Genomic DNA, 24,907 nt, shown 5'->3' on the forward strand with positions numbered 1-24,907 from the left:
GAATGTGTTTTCGTGTTCTATGATCAGAGATGATGGTTCATAGGAGTGGTTTACTTGGGATCTCAACATGTATATGAACTAATCTTCCAACAAATCCTTGGGGCAAAGTTCTTTGAAGAATTCAAAGAGGAGGCCATGGAAAAAGTCATGGAGGAATTGTTGAAGAATTCCTTAGAGGATTACCCGGAAGAATACGTGGAGAAAATTCTTATGGAAACTCTCGGAGAGATCTCTGGGAAGTTCTTCCAGAGATCTCTCCGAGAGTTTCCATAAGAATTTTCTCCACGTATCTCGTATCCACGTAGTGAGCTCTCTAGAAGACCTACAAGAGAAAAAGTTTTAATATCCCTAGAAATATTCCCTGAAAGTACTCCGTGGCCACCCATAATAAACATTCAACCGGTAAGACATGTACAAAATCCTATAAACAAATGTAAACGCCGCAGTTCAATTACATATAACATTTTCCAATTGAGAGCCTAGGACTTCTCGACAACTTCGCTGATGAATGATGATCCGAACTTCCTAGGACAGCAGAATAATGAGATTTATCATATCAAACAGCTCATAGTAGTGAGATTTTGCATACAATTTTACACCATTCGTGAATTTCAAGAATCATGAACAACTTTGCTGAACATACGAACTGTGCCGGTGATCTGGATCATGATAAGAAACATTTAAAATTACCCAATATCATCACGTAATGGTGGAGTTGCTTACCTCATTTTCCTCCTTCCAAAGTCATAAGCTTTCTGTACAAATTTGATGAAGACATGAGCTTTTTTGGTAGTCCATATAATAAAGGATATCATCAATTGTGTATTTTCTGAACACAATGGCGCCATACAGCGGTTAATTTACGCACTAAACACTACCAAAAAATATTGATTAGTTACGCATTCCATTTTAAAAATTATTACTGAGTTTGTTATAATGTTGATGTAATGATGATCAAATCACATATTCATTTATTGTAACTGACTTTGTTAGAACCTTGAAATAATACAAACTAGTTTTCGTACCGATTCCAACAAATATATCTAAATATAACAAACCTTGATATAGATATCAACCGTTGATATAATTATGTTATGTTTTTGTTATGCCTTTCTGATCGGGATTGTCTACTTTATACATTTACAATCAACTTCTATCACATGGACTAACATGCTATTATTGGCAGTTTTTCTACAGAGACATTAAATCTCAGAGGGTGAAAAAATCGGGTCAAAAACGTGATAAAATCGGGGGTAGACAAAATCGGGGCGTGATTAAATCGCGTGAAGACTGTATATAGAAAATAATTAAAACACTTTTCATTCTTTGGGTCGGTTCATCGCGGTGGAAAAAAGAGTGTGTTAAGAATAGTCCATTGGTATTTTCGTGATGTTTATTAAGATATCAAATTTTCATATGCCATAAATTAACAACTTTTTTTTCCAATAATTTGAAAAAATTCTTATTAATTTCCAAAATTCCCTGGTTCTGTGAACACTTTTGAAGTGAGAGATGCCCGGAGATTTCTATCAATACTGCTTCCGGAGGATTGGCCCAGTCAGCGATCGGGTTCACTCGCTATATCAGGAACTCAAAGAAAAGTGACCTCGTTAAGGAGGATCGTCCTTGGCAGTTCAACCCTTTTTGGTGTTGATTGCAGTCCCATAATGCGTAGAACATATGTGGCCCTAATTGGGTTTTTAAATTAAGAAAAATGTATTGATTTTTTGATTTTATACGAAAGAGCACCTTTTTCTGAACCACTATGATTTTTTTCAGATTTTTAGAACTTTAGTTTGGTACCTAAAATCGATTTCGAAGAGATTTATCGAAATCACCTTTTGACAGCTGGGCAACTGCTTGACAGCTCCGCCCAGTACAAAGTGCGACGAGGGGTGATTCGACAAATCGCTCCCATACAAACTTCAAATTGATTTTTAAATAGGTTCCCGGGCACCAAAATTCATGAAAATTTGGATTTCGGCTCAGTTTTGCATGCAGATTCAGAATATGGAATTATCTCAACACCGTTAAAGAAGCCAATTAAATTCATCAGAAAATATCAAATTTAATGCGCAAGTAACCAAGCGGAAAACAAAGTTGAATTACTCTGAGTCATCCTGAAACACATGACATAAAATGGAAGTTACATGATATATTATGAAATTTACATGATATACCATGTAAAGTTCTGGGAAATCCCACGCTCCAATTATGTCACCATATGTAACAGAAATTTACAAGTTTATTTCGATCCAGTGAAATTAAATCTGGCATCACTGCCCTCCAACTTAAAGATGACTAGCTGATCGAACCGACCACAGCACAGTCAGCAAAGAGGAAAGGAGACGTTGTTTCACGCATGTCCGTGTCAAACTTGTAAATCAAATTAGTCGTAAATTTAACACAGTCAGAGTTCCAGTATCTTTTCCAGCTGGTCGGTCGGTGCTGCCACCCCCTCTCCCATTCGCGAGTTCGTTACGATTGTAGCCCAACATGAAGGTAGCTATACGACAAACGAACTACGGCATGGCATAGGGATGATGGGGATGGTGCCTAATGACGTTGCGTCTTCTGGACAGGTCCAGCTAGCAAAGGAAATCAACGCCGCGGAGCGCAGCTGTGGAAAAGCAACAGAAGCCGTATCCGAGCGAGCAAGCGACGGCGCGGCGCGCGGTAGCATGTCGAGCGCTGAGCACAGTAAAATAGACATATCTACTCTATAGTCTCCTCAAAGCTCCGTGATCCGCGATCGGTTTGAGCGCCGAGTCAGCAGTTTTATATATCTCCGGTATGGGAGATGGGAAGCTGTTGTAGTGGCTAGAGCCACCTCGGCGCTAGCACTTACCGAATACGCTACCGGACGATGGCGGTGATGATGACGACGGACGTTAGTTGACGAGAGGCGGTACTTTATCGGTCCCTTCGTCCGCCGGAATTTGTACGCTCACTGACTGGTGACTTGAACGACGAGGGTGAGAAAAAGGAAACAACGCCGTCGTCGTCGCTGTGAGTGACATATTGCCGAGACCGACGACGACCGACCGGTAGCTATGGGTAGATGAAAGTTTCAAGACTTGCTCGTTGGGTCTTGATGGACCATTGCAGTGCATTCTTTGTGCTGATCTCAGCGGATTTGTGGACGACTGGGACAGGAAACTGCTGTCCCAAGAGAAATGAGATTAACGAGATTATTTACCGGAGAGTTTTCCAACGTTGTCGAGGCGAAGGTATTGGATCAAGGCCTTTATATTAGTGCAAATTCATTGTCTAAGTTGATCGAGGTTATTTGATATGAAATGAACTTTGTTAAGGTTGTACATACTCATTGTTGGACTTTTGTACACTTAACCTTTACAGGTCTTCACATCAGGTCAACTGCCCACTTCTGTGGTTAAGATGTTTAGCCGGGATCTCTTCCGTCCCAGCAGCTATTACAGCTCATTTGGAGCTTCCTTAACTACATCTAGTGTTGGTGGTTCAAATGCTTGACCACTACTAAGCATGTCAATTCTTTTCCTTGGTATATCTTCTTTGTAATCCTTCAGCAAATTTCCTTCCTTCGACCACCTGTTTGGCATCCTTGGCTTATGCGTCAGAAAATTCCCTTTCTTGGTCATCGGGCATGGTGGGCCATGGCGCAGTCTTATGCCATGCCGCACACTATTGACAATACCATAAATCTTCTGCATATCATTCTGATGCATACTTGACTGCGCATCAGTTATCACCTCCTAATCTGCGCATTTGCATCAAAATGACCTTCGTCCAAATAAAATAACTCGATCCCCCGATTTAAAACGACTCTAATTTTCAACTTTTTTAGTTGTCAAAAAAAAAAAAACAAAAAAAGTTATGCTCTTCAGATTTAAGATCCCAATCCAAAATTCCCCGTAAGAAAACAATATCTTCCACTTGAAATGCCGCATTATTACACAATCAAACCGAAACGGCTCTTCAAATTCTACAGAAACTCCACACGACGGGAGCGTTCGAATGGCACAAAACCTCTCAACCCGGAAGATCACCTGCGTGGTTGACCACACAAAACCGGACAAGACACCACCGCCGCCGCCAGTCATCATCGGCCGCCGAATGTTAATGAACTTCTACGAGGAGACCCGCGCGTCTCGTCCGTCCCACCCATTTACCCATATCTAGTGAAGCCTACCAAAACCTAGTAGAGCAAAAGCCTACCTGTTCAGCATGATCTCGAGCGCGACCCGATCCGACCCAAACCGACCGATCAGCGACAACCTGCCTAGCACAGGAGGGCCACCCCAGTCAGTGCAGAGCAGAGCGAGCGATCAAAACCCGCGCTCACTCACACTCTCCGCCGGCCGCCCGGAGCGGATCGGCTCTGTTTGTTTTCTTTCGCTTCTTGCCGCTTTTCTTCCCAGCAGCAGCGAGGTCCCCCGCTCGGCCACCCGCTTAGGATTGGTATCAACCAAACAACACTTTCCGCTCGGTGATGATCGTCGAGTCGTAGTCGATCGCGTTTTAGCTACCGACCGTAATCTGTACTTTTGGAGAACGCGTTTAGCTATGTGGAATCTCCCGATGCGATGTCTCGATGGGCTATGGGTCATCATCGTCAATAACTGTCGTCATCGTCGTCGTCGTTGTCGTTCTCTTGAGCTAATTAGAGCTCTTTTGTCAGATATTTTTTTCTTCAAAAAATAAAATAAACTAATGAAAGAAGAACTCCGTTTCTTGAGGGGATTTGGATTTGGTTGTGCGACAGCTACTAGCCCGGAACCGAATCTAATGGGCCCGACTGTGGCCGGTTGCCGCTGGCCTTTGATCGGGTTGCATGTTGAAGGTATACTGTTTGGAAGAGTGATTCCCAAACTGCTGGTTGTGATTAAAATGGGTCGAGAATAAGATTTTTTTCAGTCCTAAGCACCCATGGGTGTGCAGAGGGCAAAATTGAAAAATCTCCATCCTGGGCGATTATCAGCCATCGCCTTGACCTGTGGCCAGGTCAAATTTCTGTAGATATCCTTTATTGCCTTGTTGAGGCTGCGCCGCCATGAGACTTTGCGTCTGATTCTGCTGCGACGTCCTGCTGGGTTCCAATGTAACGCTTGTTTGCAGATTTCGTTCCCGCCCTTACGTAGAGTGTGGCCGATCATCCTCCACTTTCGCTCCCGAATTTCTATCGCTATCGGCTTTTGATGACAGCGACGATGGAGTTCCACGTTGGAGATTCCATTGTGAAGCCACCATGCACGAATTATATACCTACCGCAGGCATCTATTGATGAAGACCTGCAGCCGTTGAGTGTTCTCCACTGATACACACCAGGTTTCACTGGTGTACAGTAGAACAGATTTTATGTTCGAGTTGAAAATTCGAATTTTGGTGCGTCGAATAATCTGATTGTTGTTCTACTCATTTCTTAAACTCGCAAAGGCAGTCCTCGCCTTCTTGATCTGTGTACTTATGTCGATCTTGGTGCCGCAATCGGCCGCAATTTGGCTACGAAGATATTGGAATCCTTCAACATTCTCTACTGCTTGCCCAGCTATCGTGAAGCTGGAAGAGTTGACCGAGTTTACATCCAACCAACGTTTTGCCTTTCTCGTACACCAAGGTGTACCGAAAGGCTATATGTTCACTCCAAAAACGAAAATTTTCTAGAGCCCTCGGAGGGGTCAAGTCTTATATACCAATCGACTCAGCTCGACGAGTTGAGATGATGTCTGTGTGTGTGTATGTGTGTGTGTGTGTATGTATGTGTGTGCGTATGTGCGTGTGTGTGTGTGTGTGTACAAAAAGGTCACCTCATTTTTAGATAGTAAATATCAACCGATTTCAACGACCGATGGTTCATTCGACGCGGAATCTGGTCCCATTGTTTCCTATTGAAAATGGTTCAGATCGGTCCAGCCGTTCCGGAGTTATGGCCATTTAGGTGTTCCGGACCGGTACCCCAGGAAGGGGCCAGATATAAAAACGCTACAAACCCATGCATACGACACATCAAACCACGGCATTTTGAATAACCTGATGAACAGTAGGCAGGAAAACATTCTCAGTCCATATCTGAACCGGTAGTGTTCCGGAACCGGTTCCTGGTGTTCCGCCGGAAGTGGCCAAATATGAAAGTGAACCAAACCCATGCATGCGACACATCAAACAGCGGCTTTTTCGATAACCTGATGAACAGTAGGTAGGAAAACATTGTCAGACCATATCTGAACCGGTAGTGTTACAGAACCCGTTCCAGATGTGCTGCCGGAAGTAGCCGAGTATAAAAGTTAAACAAACCCTCACCAAATCGCGGCTCTTTAGGCAACCTGATAAACCTGTAGCAAGAAAATAGTTTCAGACCATATTTGGATCAACCGATAGTGTTCCGGAACCGGTTCCAGGTGTCCCGCCGGATGTGGTCAAATGTGGAAGAGAACCAAACTCATGCCTGCGGCACATTAAACAGCAAGAAATTTCAATTATTTGATGAACGATTGGCAAGAAAATAAGCTCAGACCACAACTAAGATCTCTTTAAAGACTACCGATAGTGTTCCGGATCCGATCTAGGGTGTCCCGCCGGAAGTGGTCAAATGCCAAAAGGCACCAAACACATGCATGTGACACATCAGATAGCGGCTTTTCAGATAACTTGATCAACGGTTAGCAAGAAAATAGGCTCAGACCACATTAGACAATATCGGTAGTGTTCCAGAACCGTTTCAGTTGTTACGCCAGAAGTGGTCAACTGCACAAATGAGCCAAACACATCCATTAGACGCATCAATTCATGGCTTTTTAGGAAGCCTGATGAACAGTTAGCAAGAAACAAGGGGGAGTCGCTGAGCACATCTTTACTTGCGCCAATTATTTTCAGTGTGCCACCGGGTATTGAATTGTGCCCTAGTGTGCCCCGAAGTGCCACTGCTTGATGATTCAGATTTCGCTTGGTAACTACCAAGACAACCAACTGTTTGTTTTCATTTTGCAGGTCAAATGCACATGGTTGCCTAGTTTTTTCACCCAAACTCGAGTGTCAAAATTGTGCCTCAGAGTGCCTCGGTGTGCCACACAGCGTATAGGACGGTGTGCTTGGCACCTCTTGGCACAATGTTCCAAGCGACTAGCCCCTTGGCAAGAAACTAGTTTCAAATCATATAAGGAATAATCGGTATTGTCCCGGAATCGGTTCCAAGTGTCCCGCTGGAAGTGGTTAAATGAAAAAGTGATCCTTACCCATGTATGCTATACAACAAATCGTGACTTTTTAGATAACCCGATAAACGGTTAGCAAGAAAATTGGCTCAGACCGCATTCAAAACTACCGATAGTGTTCAGGATTGGGTTTCTCGGGTATCCTACCGAAAGTGGCCAAATACAAAAGTGAACCAAACCCATGCATGCGACACATCAAACGCGTTTTTTTAAATAAGGGACGTCCATAAATTAAGCCACACAAATTTTGACAATTTTCAACCCCCCTTCCCCCTATGTCACACTTTTTGTATGAGGCCTCTAAAATTTTAGTATGGGTCCTCACACTTTGCCGAACACCCCCTGCTCCCTCAAAGCGTGACGTAATTTATGGACGTTCCCTAACCTGAGGAACGATTAACAAGAAAATAGGCTCAGACCACATTAGAAGCTACCGATAGTGATGCAGAACCAGCATTGGGTGCTTCTCAAGAACTATAAAAGTGAACAATGTCAATGCAAGCGATAAAAATGTGTAAGAGAACAACATCTTGACTAAACTTAGACCACATATATACAGACGTCTCACTCTACTCACTAACCATCGTGCTTGTTTCAACGGTTGAGTCAAATATAAATCAAGCCTAACTTTACCAAACACCGTATGTAACATAGAGTAATGCGGGGCAAAAGTTCGCACCTAACGAATTAAACGAATCCCTGTCATGTTACCTTCGAAACGTAGTACTAGATTTTTTGACGTTCCTTTGATAGTTCTAGTAATAAAAATTTTAATTGTAGTACTCAAATGCGAACTTTTGCCCCATAGTTTGAAGTTCATTAATTTCATGTAAATTCATGTTCACCATTTCACTCTATGCACGAAAAGTGTTTCTTTCAATTCATGACATTACATGCCAATTGGAACACGGCCAGGTACTCAGCTTGAGAATACAGTGTATTTTATGAACACTTCCAAAGCTTATAACCAAGAGCGTTACTGAAGTTGTCAAAATACATTGTGAAGTAATTACAGTTGTAAGTGTTACACAAAATACTTGAAAAAAAAAACAAATATGCTGCACAACTTTCGAACGGGACTGTGTAACGATTTGTATCAGAAAAAGATGCTGGCAGCAAAACTCACAGCATCATCAGAAAACATGAGATCGGGAGTTACGAGCGTTACGCTGTGGCTCTTCTAGCACGGACTAAAACCGACCAAAAATTCGCGAACCGTTTGTTTGTTTTGCAAATTTCCTTTTAAAATGCATCCTCATCAGCTCATCACCAAAATTCGCAACTGATACGCCTTATCAGTTGCAACAATAGGCGACAATGACGCCACCCTCCAATAGGAGGTTTCTTGCTAAACAAGATAGAAGATCAGACTTACTTAAAATTTGGTCGTTGTGAAAGTTAGAAGGCTGACTACCAAACAGAAAAGTTTTTGACTGTGAAATCCTAAGATAGTAAAGTAGTGCTGTGAAGTAGCTGGAGCAAATACAGGTATTCCTTCAACGAAGGTGTAAGTGTGCGGGCAAAACTCCACGCCATTTGCTGCCGATAATCTGGCACGTGGGCGCAAAGTGTACAAAGGATTAGTGAGTGTCAATCCGGTTCCACGTCAGTCGGCATCCGCCGGTACCCTCCAACGAGTGGCTGTCGACGCTGTCCAGCCAGGAGAAGGCCATCAAGTTCCTCCACCGCCAAACCACAATCAACTTGCGGTAACGGGACTCGAATCCGGTTCCACAACAGTCGGCATCCGCCGGTACCCTCCAACGAGTGGCTGTCGACGCTGTCCAGCCAGGAGAAAACCACCAGGTTTTCCCACCGCTACGCTACGTCCCGCAGACTACGAGTCCGTCGGGGAGTAACCATCCACCCATCGGCTAGAGCCGGTGATCTACACCGAACGACCGTCGACGCGGTCCAGTCGAGTTCGAGGCCCGCCGTTCGACGAACCGTAGTGAAGTAGCCTACAGTGTCAGCCAACAGTTAGGTGACCCAGGTCGCCATCAAGGTTAGAGCTTTCTTTGTTATCATTAATCCTAACGTTTATAAAAAGTGCGCGCACAGGTCAAACCAAGATTAAGATATAGCTAGGACCCTACAATACAAAAATACTGTAAGCATCTCCCATTTTGCTAGTTTGTTTGATCTTTTTAGTTATTTAGAATGACTTTAATTCTGGGGTTTTGGATTGAGTTTTGAGGGTGAATCGCGTTCGTCAGACCTGCCCTGAGCGAGCTAACCGGGAAGGCTTCAACAGGCATCTTCGCATCACACTTTACGGTGTGTTGGCGCTTAAGCGAGTTTGCTAATTAAATTTCAGTTTAGGGTTTGGTCGAAGCCGGTTCGCGACAGAAGAAAAGCAGGTAACCGTACAGTCTGGTTGAGTTTGATTTGGTAAGTTGTGAGTGATTACCTGCCTTCCTCTGACGCAAACTTAAGTGACATTTTTGGCCACGGACATCACAGTTTGGCAGTTCAGAGTATTTACTTCGTCTAGGATTTCAGTTGGTGAAGTTATATCGTATCGTTTCGTTGGGTTAGCTTAAACTGAGCTAGCCGTGGCTAATTTGCCGTTACAACTGTAATTTTAATCTAACCTTCGTCAGTATGGTGATGAATTATATGTATGAATTTACAAACTAAGCAATGAAAGACCCCCAAAAAAAGTAGAACAACATAATATTCCCAAAAACTTTCAAAGGTTGACATGAATATGGTGAAAAAATGTTCCAAAATGTTTTTCAGCCATTTTTCATTTTTAAAAGGCGAACACACTGATAGCCTTGTAATCGATTTTCTTCCAAAAATAAGTTCTAATCCTTTTTCAGAACGATTTAAAGATGCATACTACACATATTATACATAATATTAGTTTCTATACGAAATCGTCATTGCTTCAAATGTTCTGTAACAATATTGATGCTCTAGATTCAGAAATATAGTGTGAACTTTTGCCTCACTGTCGAGGCTTTAACAATGTTCCTTCCTACAAGAAACACTAGAATCTTTTTGTTTATTCGAGTGCATCTCTCGAATTACTATGGAATGGCGATTCTCCGACATCAAGAGATTTAGTAAATCTTCTTCTTTCGATCATTACAAATTCTTATTACAAAAGTTCCAAAAATTACATCAAAATAGCTAGAAACACATTTGTTTACATAACTCTGCCACTACATAACGAAATCGTTCCAGTTTTTATTGACGAGTATCTGGCCTGACAATGTGTCGAATCCATACAAGTTTGCCTGGGTTTATAACTCGTGCGCAGAGAAAGACCCACTTCGAGCTTTTGCCCCGCATTACTCTATGTAAACAAAAAATGATTTTCACATGAGGGGCTGAATTTCGTTAAGGATTACTTGTGTCACTCACCTTTAGGGATGATTTGTGAATGCCCGGATTTTTCACGTTTCTGAAATGCTCAATGTATTAGTTGCTATGGGAACAGCGAACTTCCTCTTCGATCGGCTTCGTTCGTGGATTTTGTTAGATACGGTGTTCGGTAAAGTTACGCGTGAAATCGTTTTTGTTCGATTGACGTTTCCTCACTACCGCCATCAAGCCAGCAGCGGGTTGTGAAATGCAACCTGATTAGCATTTGGCGATTATTTTTTCGTCACGAATAATATAACAGCAATATGTTCCAAATGATATGTCTGTTTGTCTGTACTAAAGCAATCTTAACAAATTACACCATTTCAGATTTCTGAGGTGTAAAAAAATACAGTAGGATGGATCAACATTATATGAGAAAATGAAAATTATCGCATCAACCTCGGACAAAGTTTTTTCAATCCTCTTTTGCGTCTAAAACTATTGGGAATTTTTTTTATGGTTTTATTGCTTGCATTTTTTGTCAAATATTACATGAATCTTGTAACCTATGATAATAAAATATAGCCTAAAGTGTGAAGAAAAAACGTTGTCGAAGACCGTAAAGTCATCTGTGATTGTGAAAAAAGTTATATCCTAGCTTGTAATTATCGTCTTGATGTTGATCGGCCTTCAGTGATAGTGAAGGTGCTCATGCAGTGAACTGAAAATTCTGATATTTTTCAGCTCTGTCTATACGTTTAACATAACGTCGGAATATGTTCCATTAATAAGTTTCCCAATTTTATTAAAATTATTGCTTTACTAAATAAAGTATTCTCAGGATTTAGGAACAGTTCGGATAACGTCGACGGAAAGATCATGCTTCGGAATGATGGCCCATGCACAGAAATTTTCTAAACAAAGCAATAATGGAAGATTCCATAAACAGGGACCGAATTGTAGACCACCCGATAGGTAGTAGATTGTCCGCATCACGACGGTTTCAAACCGAACAGACTCAATATGATGATGATGATGATGATTGTGTACCCACCATCAGCGCAAGGATTACCTATGGCTGCAGAGTCATACCGGAACGGAATGATCTACCTGATGGTTTGTTGTAGCAGGGTAAGCTAAATTCACTGGAGACCTTCGGAAAACAACATGATAATTGTTATCTCGTGACAAAGTCTGGCCACCCCACGAACATTTGCCCGGAAACCAGTTCATTTAACTTCCTTAGGCTACCCCTCCGAAATCCCCATATATGTCATGTTCAAATATAAAAAGTAATAAGGAACGAACTCACCGGGTAATCCTGACCAGCTGGTTTTCTATGTTTGTCTTCGGTCTCAGCATGCAAACGGTCCAACCATATTAAATGTGCACTCGTTCACTCCACTCGCTGATTCTCCGATAGTCCATCGAAGAATCCGAAAAAAAAATACATAAGCGAGAATACCCGACGCACTGAAAAACAATCTCTTGGATACTAGCATCTCCGAACTCGGAATAACGACGAACACGAGCACCACGATGCGGGCAATGTGGTCTCTTGCCACCGAGCCATCGTCGATCGTTTACACAAAGTGCGAACAAAAAACACTAAAAAAATACGAAAACGCGAGAACGACGAACTGCGGCGTGTTTCAGCCTCCGCGCCCTGCTTGTCACTGACGACCGACGACCGTTCACTCTTCCATCAGCGTTCCACACAAGTACGAACAAAAACACAAAGAAAAATGCAAAAACGCGGTAAAGACGAAATGTGGCGTGTTTCAGCCTTCGCGCCATGCTTGTCACTCTCAAACCGAACAGACTCAATATATACCAAAACTTCCGTATAAAATTCTTGAGTTTAGCAAAGCCACAGGACAAGGACAAGGAAACCTTGACCGATTGAACCCCTGAAAAAGCCCCATATGGACCGAAATGTCGGAAAAAATCATAAACTAGTGTTTTCGATTTCTTCAAAAGACTGCAAAGCCAACATTCTGAAGCAAAACTATCCCAGTCGTAACCCGACCAAGGAAAGATCATGAGTACATGTTCGACGAGAAAGGCACTATCACCACTAGGTGGATTAATCTGGGTTTTGTTATTGTTAACGTTGATGGTAAGACCTGCCGCCGAGGAGCGGTTGAAAAGATTGACGAGCTTGTTCTGCATATAAGTGCGCAATTGAGCTAGGAGAGCAACGTATCAACCAATTTGAAGTCATTTAGGTGTTCCATGGTAATGGGCTCCCAGCAACTCATGGTTTGGTTCACGATCAATCGCTCCTACCAGGATCTTGTCGATTACGATGAGGAACAGTAGCGGTGATAAAAAAACATCCTTGCCTCACTCCAGCAACAACCCGGATGTGATCGGACAAGACGACACTGTTGTGCAGTACTCTGTACGAAAACGCCATGTACAGTGCTTCAAAGAGGCCGATGATTATCTCAGAGACATCCTAGCGCCTGAGGGTTCCCATATGTTTTCGTGAAAGAGACGGTCGAAAGCTTTTTCGTAATCAATGAACACCTCTTGGAATTCATTGATTTGACGGATGATACGGAGTTACGGAATACGGAGTCAGAGAGTTGTGTCAATCTTCTCCTGTGTCAGGTTTAAGATAACTTTGCAGAGGGTTTTGAGAACGATACACAGCAATATGATACCAATATCGCATACAGTCAGGTCATCCTTTTTGGACACCTTTACTAAGACGCCTTGCATCCAGTCGACCGGAAATGTCGCGGTTTTCCATATGTTGCTGAATAATTGATCCAACAGTTGTGCAGATACTACGGGGGCAGCTTTGGGCATCTCGGCTGATATGCGATCGACCCCCCGGGGCATGTTCGATTTCATACTACGTATGGCTGTTTCTATCTCCTCCAATGATGGAGCTTCGGTGTTGACACAGGTAATCCGTCGAACCCTTGGCGGATCATGTTGAGGTGTTGATGGTGTGACCGACACTTGAAAAAGCTTTCCAAAGTGCTGGAACCAGCGTTTCAACTGGTCAGCTGGGTTGGTCAGTAACTGTCCAGACGTGTCTTTCAAGGGCATCGTAGCATTCATCTTAGTCCCACTAAGGCGATGTGAAACATCGTAGAGGAGACGGATGTCGCCGGTGTTTGCGGCTTTCTCGCTTTCGTCGGCTAGGGAGTCCGCCCACGCTCTTTTGTCCCGTCTACATGAGCGTTTCACTTCCACCTCGAGAGCCGAATAGCGCTGACGGGCTACGGCTTTGGCTCCTCATATTTTCGCTCGCTCTATCGCGGCTTTGGTGTGCCTTCCCTCCTCTATCTTCCTCCAGGTATCATCTGTGATCTACTGCTTTCTCCGGGTGCGTAGTTCACCCACATTATTCTCGCCGGTGGCGATGAAGGCGTTTTTGATGGCGCTCTATTGATCTTCTGCGCTTCCACCTTCCGGAATATCCACAGCACGGTTCTCTAGCTCCTCGACGAAGGACCTGTTCACCGCAGCGTCTTTCATTCGGCGTCCGATTTTCTCCTCCTGTCGATGAATCCTCGCTATGTGCAGGTGGGTCCGATTAGGAGATGATGGTCGGAGAGAATAAGAATTGAGAGGAGAGTCTCCAATTAGCCTAGTGGTTTAGGCTATGGATCGCCATTTGGCATAATGCCGTTTGGCATAATAACGTTTGGCATATTACCGTTTGGCATAATACATTGTTATGTCAAATGGCCATTAGGCCAAATAATCGTTATGCCAAATAGCTTCTATGCCAAATGGCATAATGCCAAATGGGGTAGAGCCTTCACACACTCTAAAGGCATCGAATCGTATAAGAACATTTGAAGACTTTCAAATCTTTGGTTTTTGGAAGAAATTGCGAAGGGGTTTTTAAGGTGAAGTTTCTAAATTTTAATGGTTGATTTTCCGCTTGAAAATAAAGAATTATAGTAAGCCGGGTGTTTTTGGAAACAATAAGGCACTGCATTGTTTTGATTTTTTTATGGTATTTTGACGTTTCTTGGCCTTGTTGTTTATTTTTCAAAATTTCTTTGAGAGTTCAAGAGAAGAAGAGAATTTAATGCAGTGCCCCTTTATCGATATGCTTCTGGTGCTATAGAGCGCTGCATGAAATTCTTTCCTTCTTTTTCACTCTTATAGAAATATTGTAAACAACATGGCCAAGAAACGTCAAAATTCCATACAAAATCAAAACAATGCAGTGCCCTATAGGGCACTGCAAGCGGGGGTTGCTATGCAATTTTTTTAAGTCCTTGGCGTTTAGTGGCCTTGTTATTTACGATTTGAACTTTCGTTGGCTTCCATGCAAGCTTCCATGGGTTGTGTGATTGAGTTCTAAAGGTGTGCTTCACACGCGTGAAAGAGTGCGTTAATTTATGATTTACTGCTGGGGTTCTGGGGGAAATTTAAAGTATGAGATTCCGACTTAATTCTTGAACTTTCAGAGGAAAATGCTGGCTGCCATTTCAATTCTTGGGAGACTTTCAAAGGGATATTTCAGTTCAAATTTTATCAGGATCGAAGCCTGATGAAATTTGTGGTTCATTTGACGGTAGGAGGAATTCTGCTGGAATTACAACACAAATCCTGAGCAAAATCTTGTTAAACTCTAAAAGACATACTAGGAGCGAACTTTGGTATGACGGTATGACTTTGAGAAAAATTCGGTATGAATTGTGAATTGTGGCTTGCGTAGGAAAAATAAAGTGATAGAAGGCCCAGGAGTAACTCCAGATGAATTTCCTTGTTACCCGTAGAAATTACAGGCAGAACTCCTGGAGGAATCCCGAAAGGTGTTCCTGGAGGAATCACAGAAGAAGTTCTGGGAGAAACCCAGAAGGATTTCCAGGACAGGAAGCCCTTGAGGAAAATAGAATGGAATTCCTGGAGCAACTCTGAAGAAATTCTGAAAGGAATCGTAAAGAAATCCTGCATTAAGTTTTTGAAGCTCTCTAGGAAAAAAGTTCTGAAGGAACTCCGATTTTGATGTTTGGAGGGAAATTATGGGAAGAATCTTTGAGGAATCCAGGAAAGAGGTCTTGTGGAATGCTCGGAAGGAGTTGCAGGAAGAATTTCGGATAGATTTTCTGGAGAAATCCCAGAAGAAAGCTCTACAGTAGTCACAGAAATAATTCCTAGAGGTATCAAAGCAGGCATCCCAAAAAGGCCTCCTGGAGAATTCCCAGAAGGAACCTTCTGGAGAAATTACTGTAAAAAATCTCGGGCGAATCTTAGACAGAATTCATAGAGTCATCCCAGAAGGAACTCCTGATTAATCTAAAAAATATCTTGAAGACCCCCGGGAAGGAACCGTTGAAGGAATTCTTGGTGGAGATCTATAAGAAACTCTTAATAATTTTTAGAAAAAAATCTAGATGGAATCCGGAATTGCGAAAAATGTAAACCTTTAATGAACGCTTAGGGAAATTCTCAGAATCACAAAAGGAGGAATCCTGAAAAGGAGGAATTCTCGGAGGAAATCCATATGGTATCCCAGAAGGAACTTCTGTTATGATTAAAGAAGGAACCGAGTATGAAACTCCTGAAGGATTTCTTAGAAGGAGCTCTTGGAGGAATCTCTAAAGGAACTCCTGCAGACACTCATCGAGACATTCTGGATGAAAACCTTAGAAAAATATCTGGAAGAGAACCCTGAAGGAGGCTGTTCGGGCTCGTTTGGAAGTTGACCATAAATGTTAACTTCTTTTCCCGATCAGCCTAGATAGCTGTGTAGTGTCTGTAGCGGTTGTCTCAATTGACTAAGAATAACACTACGGATCGCCTGATCCAGTGGTAAGAGTCCACTAAACAGGTGACCCCTAATTCAAGGTGTTATGCGGCTTTACCCGAGCAGAGGAGAATATCAAATTAATAACTACGAAATAACATAACCTGTTTTTATATCTTGGTTTGTTATCATTATCTTATCAAGGCATTATTTCTCCATAACATCTTTTGTTGGGCAATCTTATTTTGTTATGAGCATGGTATTGGAATACATTCATTAAATAACATTTAAAAAATATGTTTTGTTGTAAAACAAATTTAGTTATTATTGAACTATAAAGTGTGTATAAATATTTAATCATCAATACCACAACGATAACAAGTTTTAAAATCAAAACTACATCATTTGATTTACGTTGTTTTCAGCATTCTGTGAAGGGGAGCTTATGCATAATCTCTCATCAGTTCACCATCCTATTATCTCTGGCCTTACATCCTAACTGATAGCATACCAGCTTCTCAGCTTAATATTTTAGTGTTATAGATAGTAGAGTCCACATTGATCAGCGAAGTTGAGCGACCTGTATCCAACACGAACGTGATTTCACGATTCCAACAACGCCAATTAGCCATTTTACAAGATGTTTTCGATCAGTTGGTAAAATTCCAGGAGGAACATATTGAAAGGTTTATTAGAAAAATACCATACACGGTGCTCAATAAGTTCGGATACATCGTATAACTTGATTTAATTTCACATCTGTAATTCAGATTTTCAAAGTAAATGTATTTATTGAAAGGTCATATAACACTGATCAAATATAGCATATGGGTTTGAATAAAGTTTTTTCCTACTTTTTTTATAAGCCATAGATGTATCTAAAGTTTGTTAGCTCCGGCACGCTGGAATAATTCTCGATTAGTTGCTCAAGCTACAGAAGTCTAAAACGTTGACTTTTGAGTTTACATCTCACTATACTAAATTTCAATAACTAAATTAATAGACAAAAGCTTTACACTGCTATTTCAGTGATGATATGGTGATGAATTTGCAAGTTTAGTCAAAATGTGCTTAAATCTATGAAAAAGGCATAAATACATTATATAAAGCCAATTTTGGTTAAAATTTGGCACAATAGGGATATAATCAAGTTTTGGAAAAGATAATGATGGATTAAAGTGAGATATAACGCAGCCTTGCTTTTTGACAAAACAAAAATGATTAAAACAGATACAGCGGCAATTTTAGCAATTTTAAAGATCAAAATAAAATGAGTCCGTACTTCACCCAATCTGAATTTTATAGATTATTTCGTATGGCCATAGTTGCTACCACTAATGCTGAGGACTACAACCTAATTTGATTTAACTGAACACCATTACTCAATAAAAACTAGTCGAAATACCAATGACAGACGTGCGTGCCGGCTGAAAGGATCATGAAACACATTTGCAATTATTACAAAAGGATAAAGGACAGTTTGTTTTGAAACATATACTGTCTTTGATCAGTATTATGTGAGCTTTCAATTAATACATTCACTTTGCAAATCTGAATTACAGATGGGAAATAAATTCAATTTTACTGTGTATCCGAACTTATTGAACACCGTGTAAACTTCAGACTAGTCTTCAGGGGAAATTAAAAAAAATGGGTCGATTATGGTGGAGAGAGGGAGCACTCTATCTCCCTCGTGGCATTTACCATACCTTATATTAAACATGAGGTACATTATTATATTTCAGTTACATATAGTATAATCATAACTAGTATTGTTTTTAAATTATTATCAATAACATCGAAAGTTCCAAATTTGTTAATGAAATATTTTTATATTCATTATTATTAAGTTGTTATTGACACCAACAAAACATGTTATCAAATTGGTCTTCCAGGAACATTTTTTGTTATAATTTTTGTTATTTTGCCGCTTATGACAGACAAGTTTATAGCATAATATATTATGCTAATAACATGAAAATAACTGATTCCATTGCTCAGTTATTTTGCCAAAATAACGCATTTTATTATGGAGTTGTTATATCCTTCTGCTCGGGTATGCTTACCGTGCCAAGGAATGAATGGTTAGGGGGGTCTAATAAAAACCTAACTACAAACGGAGCCTGTGGAGTACTAGGGTGCCCTACACAGTATTCTGCCCTTACTGTGCTAACCGGAGCAATGGTGCAGTTGACCTTGTGCTTCTCCGAGATAATCTGCTATCCTTCTTAAGCCTCAACTGCGAGGCTCAATAAGGGTAGGATTATTAGTATGTTGTTTATTAGCTTTAATTATAACCTATATGGCTCTTCGCATTATGCGTTCTTCACAGTGTCCTCTATATAGGTTCGTCTTTGGCGTTCTTCAATTGATACCGAATTGGTTTTTATCGCTGCTCTTTTTTCTTGTGTTGTGATTGTAAGAGTTTGATCGTGCCTAGTTTGGGTAGTGGCTATGGTTATGACAGCTCAGATCAATCTTCAGCATGAAAGAACAGCTTTGGTCCTGGAACCTTACTTACGTAGGGGGATTTCTATGTAGATGTAATGCTTTAATAAACACCTATATGGTTCCGCATTTTGCGTTTAACCCGATGTTTGCTGCTTCCAGTAAAATTGAAATGAAAATCTCGCGTGTCATACCTCGAGCCCCAAAATGTTTTGATAAAGCTGCTTGTTTGCAGCCTTGCTGTTCCCAAATCTTGGTGGGATTATACTGTCAAGTTTATTCCGTAAGTGGATAATGCATCGTAGGAAGATCAGACCTATCAATTCGACCTCTTTCTTCTGAAATGATTAGAACGCTTTGTCGAGCATCACACCCGTGATGTTTTTCTGGCAAACATGCCTCTCCATGGGAACCAACATGCTTACCAAAATGGAAAGTCCACTGTGATTTCCAGGATACTTTTGAACACGTACCTTTCGATTCCATATTGGAAGCCGCATGGATTGTCCTATTTATCATTCAATGATTTCCAATTGGATTTACCAAATGCTCAAAAACCAACATCTCTTCTCGGCATTACGTCAAGCAGCGATTCGGAAATTGAGTGTTTGTGGATGCCCACATGCGGGAGTCTTGCCATGACTTTTGAGGAATCTCGTAGCAGAAACGCAATTGAGATTGTGGTTTTCCTACTTATGATTTTGTCAATCACAAAGGCTGCTTCATTTGTATATCTTAGCTGGGAATCCGACTGTGGAACTTTGAATCATTTGATATGTAACTACCCAGTTTTTACGAAACTGTGTTCCCGAGTACTCGGTAAACACTTGATTAAGTGAAACTGACCAAAGAAGCCTGAATCTTCAGGATGTTCTGTTGTTCTGAACCCGTAGTGGCAAGTAACTATAGGCTTAATTTACGCTTTATGCGTTTTTACAGTGCTCTTTTCAGGGCGCTGTTTGAACCCGTTGTGGTACGCTTATGCGATTATGTCCACCCTATTTCCTTACCTTCTCTTCCCTATCCCATCACTTATTCCTCCCTTCGCTCTCCCTCAGGTAAATGATGAATAGGGTCGTATTCATGGCGATGGCACAAATTTCCCCATATGGAGGGGAACGTGCCTCTTGAGCCGACTTACTGATACCTGATACCTGTTCAACGAAACATGTTGAACATGGTCGAAGTGGCTGCATCCTGGTCTTATCCATTTGTTGACGAATGAGCAAAAGCAGGAATCAGCAACTTCGACAATGTTCAACCTACTTCATTGAACAGGACTATTGATGCGCAAGAAAAAACGGGGAGCGAATATGTCTGCGACCGTCTCGGGCGCAGCAAATTTAAAAACGATACATTCTGTAACAACAACGGGAATTGGTTGAGAAGCACTGTTCCAACCCGCTGGAGCTAGAAAATCCAAACCCATAAAATCGAAATGTCTAAATATGATTGAAACTGGTACACGGCGCGCCACCGGCCACTGAATGACGACGAAGTCGACGACGGTGATTTCACACCAAACGGTTTTGCTCTTCTGTCGCGCGCGGCACTTGTTTGGCCACCGCCGGCGGAACATTTTCGGTTATTGAACTTACCCGAAAACATCGCGCGTTCATTCCGGCACGGGGTTTGTTTGTTTGCTTTCATTTTCGGACATCAGCAGCAACAGCAGCACTTCAAAAATTGTCTCGAGGGGGGAGACCGAAGTACGGTCTCGTGTCGACCGACACGCGGCGGCTGCTGCTGCTGGCTGACTGGAGGACAAGGTTAATTAATTTTCTTAATTTAATTAGTGGTTGTTCGGGCGAGTCAATTCGAACCCTCTTTTGAATCGGGATCGAGATTTTATTTTGCCCTTTCTGTACCTTGAAGCACATACTAAACCCTTTCCTATTGTTTCTCTTCTCCTCAATTCCGCAGATCGCGAAGTGTGACACCTTCGTCGTTTTCCGGGACCCCGCCGCAGACGATGCACGCCACGGATGTGGCCTTCCCGAGCAGTATTTCGACCAGCGGGCTGCTTCCGTCCCCGAACTCGGCGGCCGGTATGGTTGCCGGCGGCGGTCGACACGAGTTCCAGGCCCGCAACTATTCCGACATTATGCGCAGCCTGGCGGCCAAGTATCACAACAACAATAACTCACCGGGTCCCAACGGCGGCAACGAGTAAGAGTCGGAAGATGGTGATGCTTTTCGAATCAATGCTGATCAAGGCTTTTTTTCTCTGTTTCTTGTTACTAGCCAACCCAGCGTGAAGAATCCGTTTCTAGAGCCAAAAATGCGATTAAATCAGTCAAAATCCTTCACCGATGGTCCCCTACTAGGCAGTAAGAAAAGCAGTCCAATTACCTCCACTCAAGTAAGTTTTAGAAGCAACATACAGTAAGCGTGTAGAGAAAGTCAGTTGTAGAGGAGAAAATTAGAAGTTTTCTAAATTGTTCCTAAGCTTTTTTTTTTGTCATTTTTTCTACAAATTTTTCATCAGGTACCTAATGCAAGTATTATGTCGTCGTTATTCCCGGGTCTACCATTCCAATCGTCGGTGTTCCCGCCGTTGATTGACATGAGCAGCACCCAGGCACTCGTTGCACTGGTAAGTGACTTTATCTTTTGTCCCTATTAGCACGACCATTCAAAACTTCCTCCACCTGCCACAGGCCCGCGCCGCCAAAGAGTCCGGCATCCACAATCTCCTCAAGCCGGAAGACGGAGGCCTCAAGAAACCTGCAGCCGGTTCGCGAAGCTCCTCCCCACCCATGGGAGCTACCTCCCTGGCCAGTCACTTTCCGTCGCCTTTTCCACCACGGTACCTGCCCGGGATACTGCCGAACCACCACCACCATCACCATCTGTCGGCCAGCTATCCGACTACGGTCCAGTCGACGACGACGGCCGTCCCCGCGATCTCACCGCTCAAATCACCAACCCGGCCGACCGAGGGCCTGTCGACATTCCCGCTGGATCTGAGCAGCGCTGCCGGTGCTCCACCGGCAGCCAAAAGGATAAAACTTTCGCCGACGCCCAGTCGGAACCAGGAAACGTCACCGGCACCGAGCTCCACCAACAGCCAACCGTCGGATTCGATGGAGCTGAAGTTGGGGCTGCCGCGGAAGTGTCACGCCCGGATCGAGGAGATCAGCGCCTGGACGGTGGACAATGTTTGCGACTTTGTCGGCAGTATCGACATCTGCGCAGAGTATGTTCAGGTAAGTGGTATTGATTGCTTCTGCTTTATATAGTTTGGATTATGATGATCTGGGCATTAATTTCCGAATGCAAAAAGTAATCGATGTAACCTTGAAGCAATTCAAATCAAGTTTTATAAAGAACCTAGAGAAAATTAAAAACATAAAATAACAGAAAAGACAGCAACGAGGCGAAAGTCGAAAACTCAAAACCATGGAGAATAACTCCATCATAAAACCTCAGTAATTCTGCTCTTATGGCAATTCTATGAACGTCTACTTAACTCAGAAATGCTATTATCCAGAAGACAGTAAACTCCATAGAATACACAGGTGACACAGAAAAAAGGCAAAATGGAACACTCAGTTGACAGTTGTACACAATTGACCAGAAGGGCAAAAAGACTGATTAAAACATAGAGACAGTGAAAACTTGGAATGAAAAAGTGACTAAAGGAGTCAGAGTAATCAAATAAAAGCCAGTTAAACCACAAACTATAGGGAGAGAAAAAATACGGACATGATAGAGAAGAGCACAGAATGACAAAAGACAGAGCATAGAAAAAAAAAATACAGAGAAAACAAAGAAAAAGACAAAACGACACAGAACAGAGAAACAAGTATCGCAACATACACCGAGAATATGTAAAAACGGAGAAAACATAGAAGACAGAAAAGGCAAAACATAAAGAAGATTGATGAAATTGATGAGATAAGTAAGAGTAAACAGAGAAGATGTTATCATCACAACAATTAAACAAGTTTCTTTGATCATTTGATCCTGTAAGCTCATGGCTCGACTCTATCATTGTCGCCTGCAACCACGACAGGCACCAATTATGGTGCCTCCTGAAGTCGACTTGAATTAGACTCTGCTCGCGGGTTCGTCGGTCACGAGAGTCATACGCGATCACCGCTCTTTCTCCTCCCGAAGCAAATAATCCTACCTCCTACTTCAACTTCAGCATCATGCCCGTTGCTGCAGGCAGCTGCAGCAACAACCGCATCTATAATAAACCAACTGCACACGAGTGCCAATCAGCCAGGCTACGAGCCCCACGACACAGGAAATTATCGCGCTCTTCCAGAGCAAAAGGCCGAGTGCAAATGACATTAGAGACGCACATACGCAAACCGGGTCCTGCCTTGCCTTGGTGAAGCCCAAGAATGTAGCTGCTCCGGCAGCTCAGGAACCAGTTTTCGGTGTAATGAACGGTGGCACCGATATTTATGACAATTTTCACGGGTTTTCTCGAGTGCGACACCTCGGCCATTCGTTAGACGGTCGAAGCGGAAGACACGGTTATATTTCATACCGGGAAATGTGGGCCAGGGTGTGAGAGGTTAAGTGGGAGTCTGTCTTTTCTAGGAGAAGAAGCAGAGTTGCCTAAGCCAGGCTAAGAATAGCTATAATGGTTCTTTCCACACACGCTCACTCACAACACGTTGCATTCCTCACGAACCACGCAAATTACTGGCATTAGCAACGAGCACGCGGAAAGCTTGGCGAACGAGCCATCTCCAATGAACTGTGCGTGCCATCCCGAGCGCCTCCTGCTTGTGTGCTGATCCAGCATAGACACTTTGCGTTGGAAATGAGAACTTTGCGACAAAATTCATCGTTGCTTGTTGTCATTCTTTTCAACCGTTCGTCAATATAAAACAAATGTACATTTGCATTTGTTTTTTGCATTTTATTCAAAACAACAAATCCTGGAATCCTAAAATATGAAATGCCAAAACAGCGGCAAACTTAAAAAAAAAAAGAATTCGGTAATTTCTTTGAAAAATTTCTCGGTAATTCTTTTGGAAATTTCGTTGAGGTTTCGATCTGAAAACATTTTTGATCACCCTTTGATTCGCAAATTTCTATGGAAATTTCTTCCGATATTTTCTCAGAAAATCGTTTATTTTTTACGAAATTCTTTCAGTATATTTTTTTTAATTCCTCTGAAAACTCGTTTGTGAATTCCTGAGGTATTTTTTAGTAATTCCTTTGGAATCGTTTTGGGAGTTCCCATGAAATTAACCATTTCTCTCTGAAATGTCTTCAAAAGTAATTAGCTCATCCGGCAATTCTATTACTCCAAAAACATCTTTGGAATCTTTTTCTTTTGCAATTTTATTAGTAGTTGATTTATTCCATTCACTTGAAAATGCTTTCGCAATTTCACAATGAATTCCTTTTACTTTTTTTATTACATCGGCAACTTTTTGTATGTAATTTCTTTTGAAATTCTTTTAGTAAATTGTTCGAGAACTGATTCGACAATTCCTGTTTTCGAAATTCCTTTGGGAAATGTTAATCGTCAATTTCTTTTGCAATTTCTTCAACCTTTTCGGTTGGGAAATCCTAAATTTGCAAAGGAATTTTCTAAAAAAGTTCCAAAACAATGCCGGAAGGACGGACTTAGAAATTACAAATAAAATTTAAATAAAATTGCCGAAAAACTTCCCAAAATGCTAAATGAATTCTCAAAGAAATTTTCGCAAAGTTACCATAGAAATTTCCAAAGAAATTCCCAATGAAATTACTGAACGAATTTCAAAAGGATTACCGTAAGAACAACCTGGGGAATTCTCAAAACAGAGATTCTCTGGAAAAATTTCTTAAGGATTCTTTGTGGAAATTCTTTGAGCAAATTTCTTGAGAGATCTCTGTGCGAATTCCTTGAACATTCTCTAGGGAAACTTCTTGAGGGATGCCTGGATTTGTTTCTTGAAGATTCTGTGGCTGAATCAATATCCACAGAAATTACTAAATAAATTACCATGAATATATTTTAAGATATTCTCCTTAAGGCATTCTCAATAAAATGACGAACATATTGTGAAGGAATTTCCGAAGAAATTCATAAAACAATATTCGAAGGAAGTCTTGAAGAAATTGCCGAAAGAATTACCAAAGGCATCTTAGACGGTGGTTACAAAAATTTCCAGATGCATTACCGAGGGAAATCCCAGAGGAATTCACAAACAAATTGCCATATAAAATTGTTAAAAAATTTCCAAAGCTATAAAAAACAGTATTTTTAAAAAT

At 41.8% G+C, this 24,907-nt stretch overlaps 1 protein-coding gene across 1 annotated transcript in view; it reads left to right on the forward strand.

Moving 5' to 3' along the window:
* Window positions 1–24,907, forward strand: part of LOC115266941 (myosin-G heavy chain) — a 310,572-nt gene that overhangs the window by 152,302 nt on the left and 133,363 nt on the right. Inside the window, exons 3-6 of the mRNA XM_029873641.2 lie at window positions 20,603–20,848; window positions 20,924–21,041; window positions 21,168–21,275; window positions 21,340–21,888. Of these exons, the coding sequence (XP_029729501.2) occupies window positions 20,603–20,848; window positions 20,924–21,041; window positions 21,168–21,275; window positions 21,340–21,888 (1,021 nt within the window). The remainder of the gene's footprint in view (window positions 1–20,602; window positions 20,849–20,923; window positions 21,042–21,167; window positions 21,276–21,339; window positions 21,889–24,907) is intronic.

Source organism: Aedes albopictus, chromosome 2, assembly GCF_035046485.1.
Source record: "Aedes albopictus strain Foshan chromosome 2, AalbF5, whole genome shotgun sequence".
NCBI lineage: Eukaryota > Metazoa > Arthropoda > Insecta > Diptera > Culicidae > Aedes > Aedes albopictus.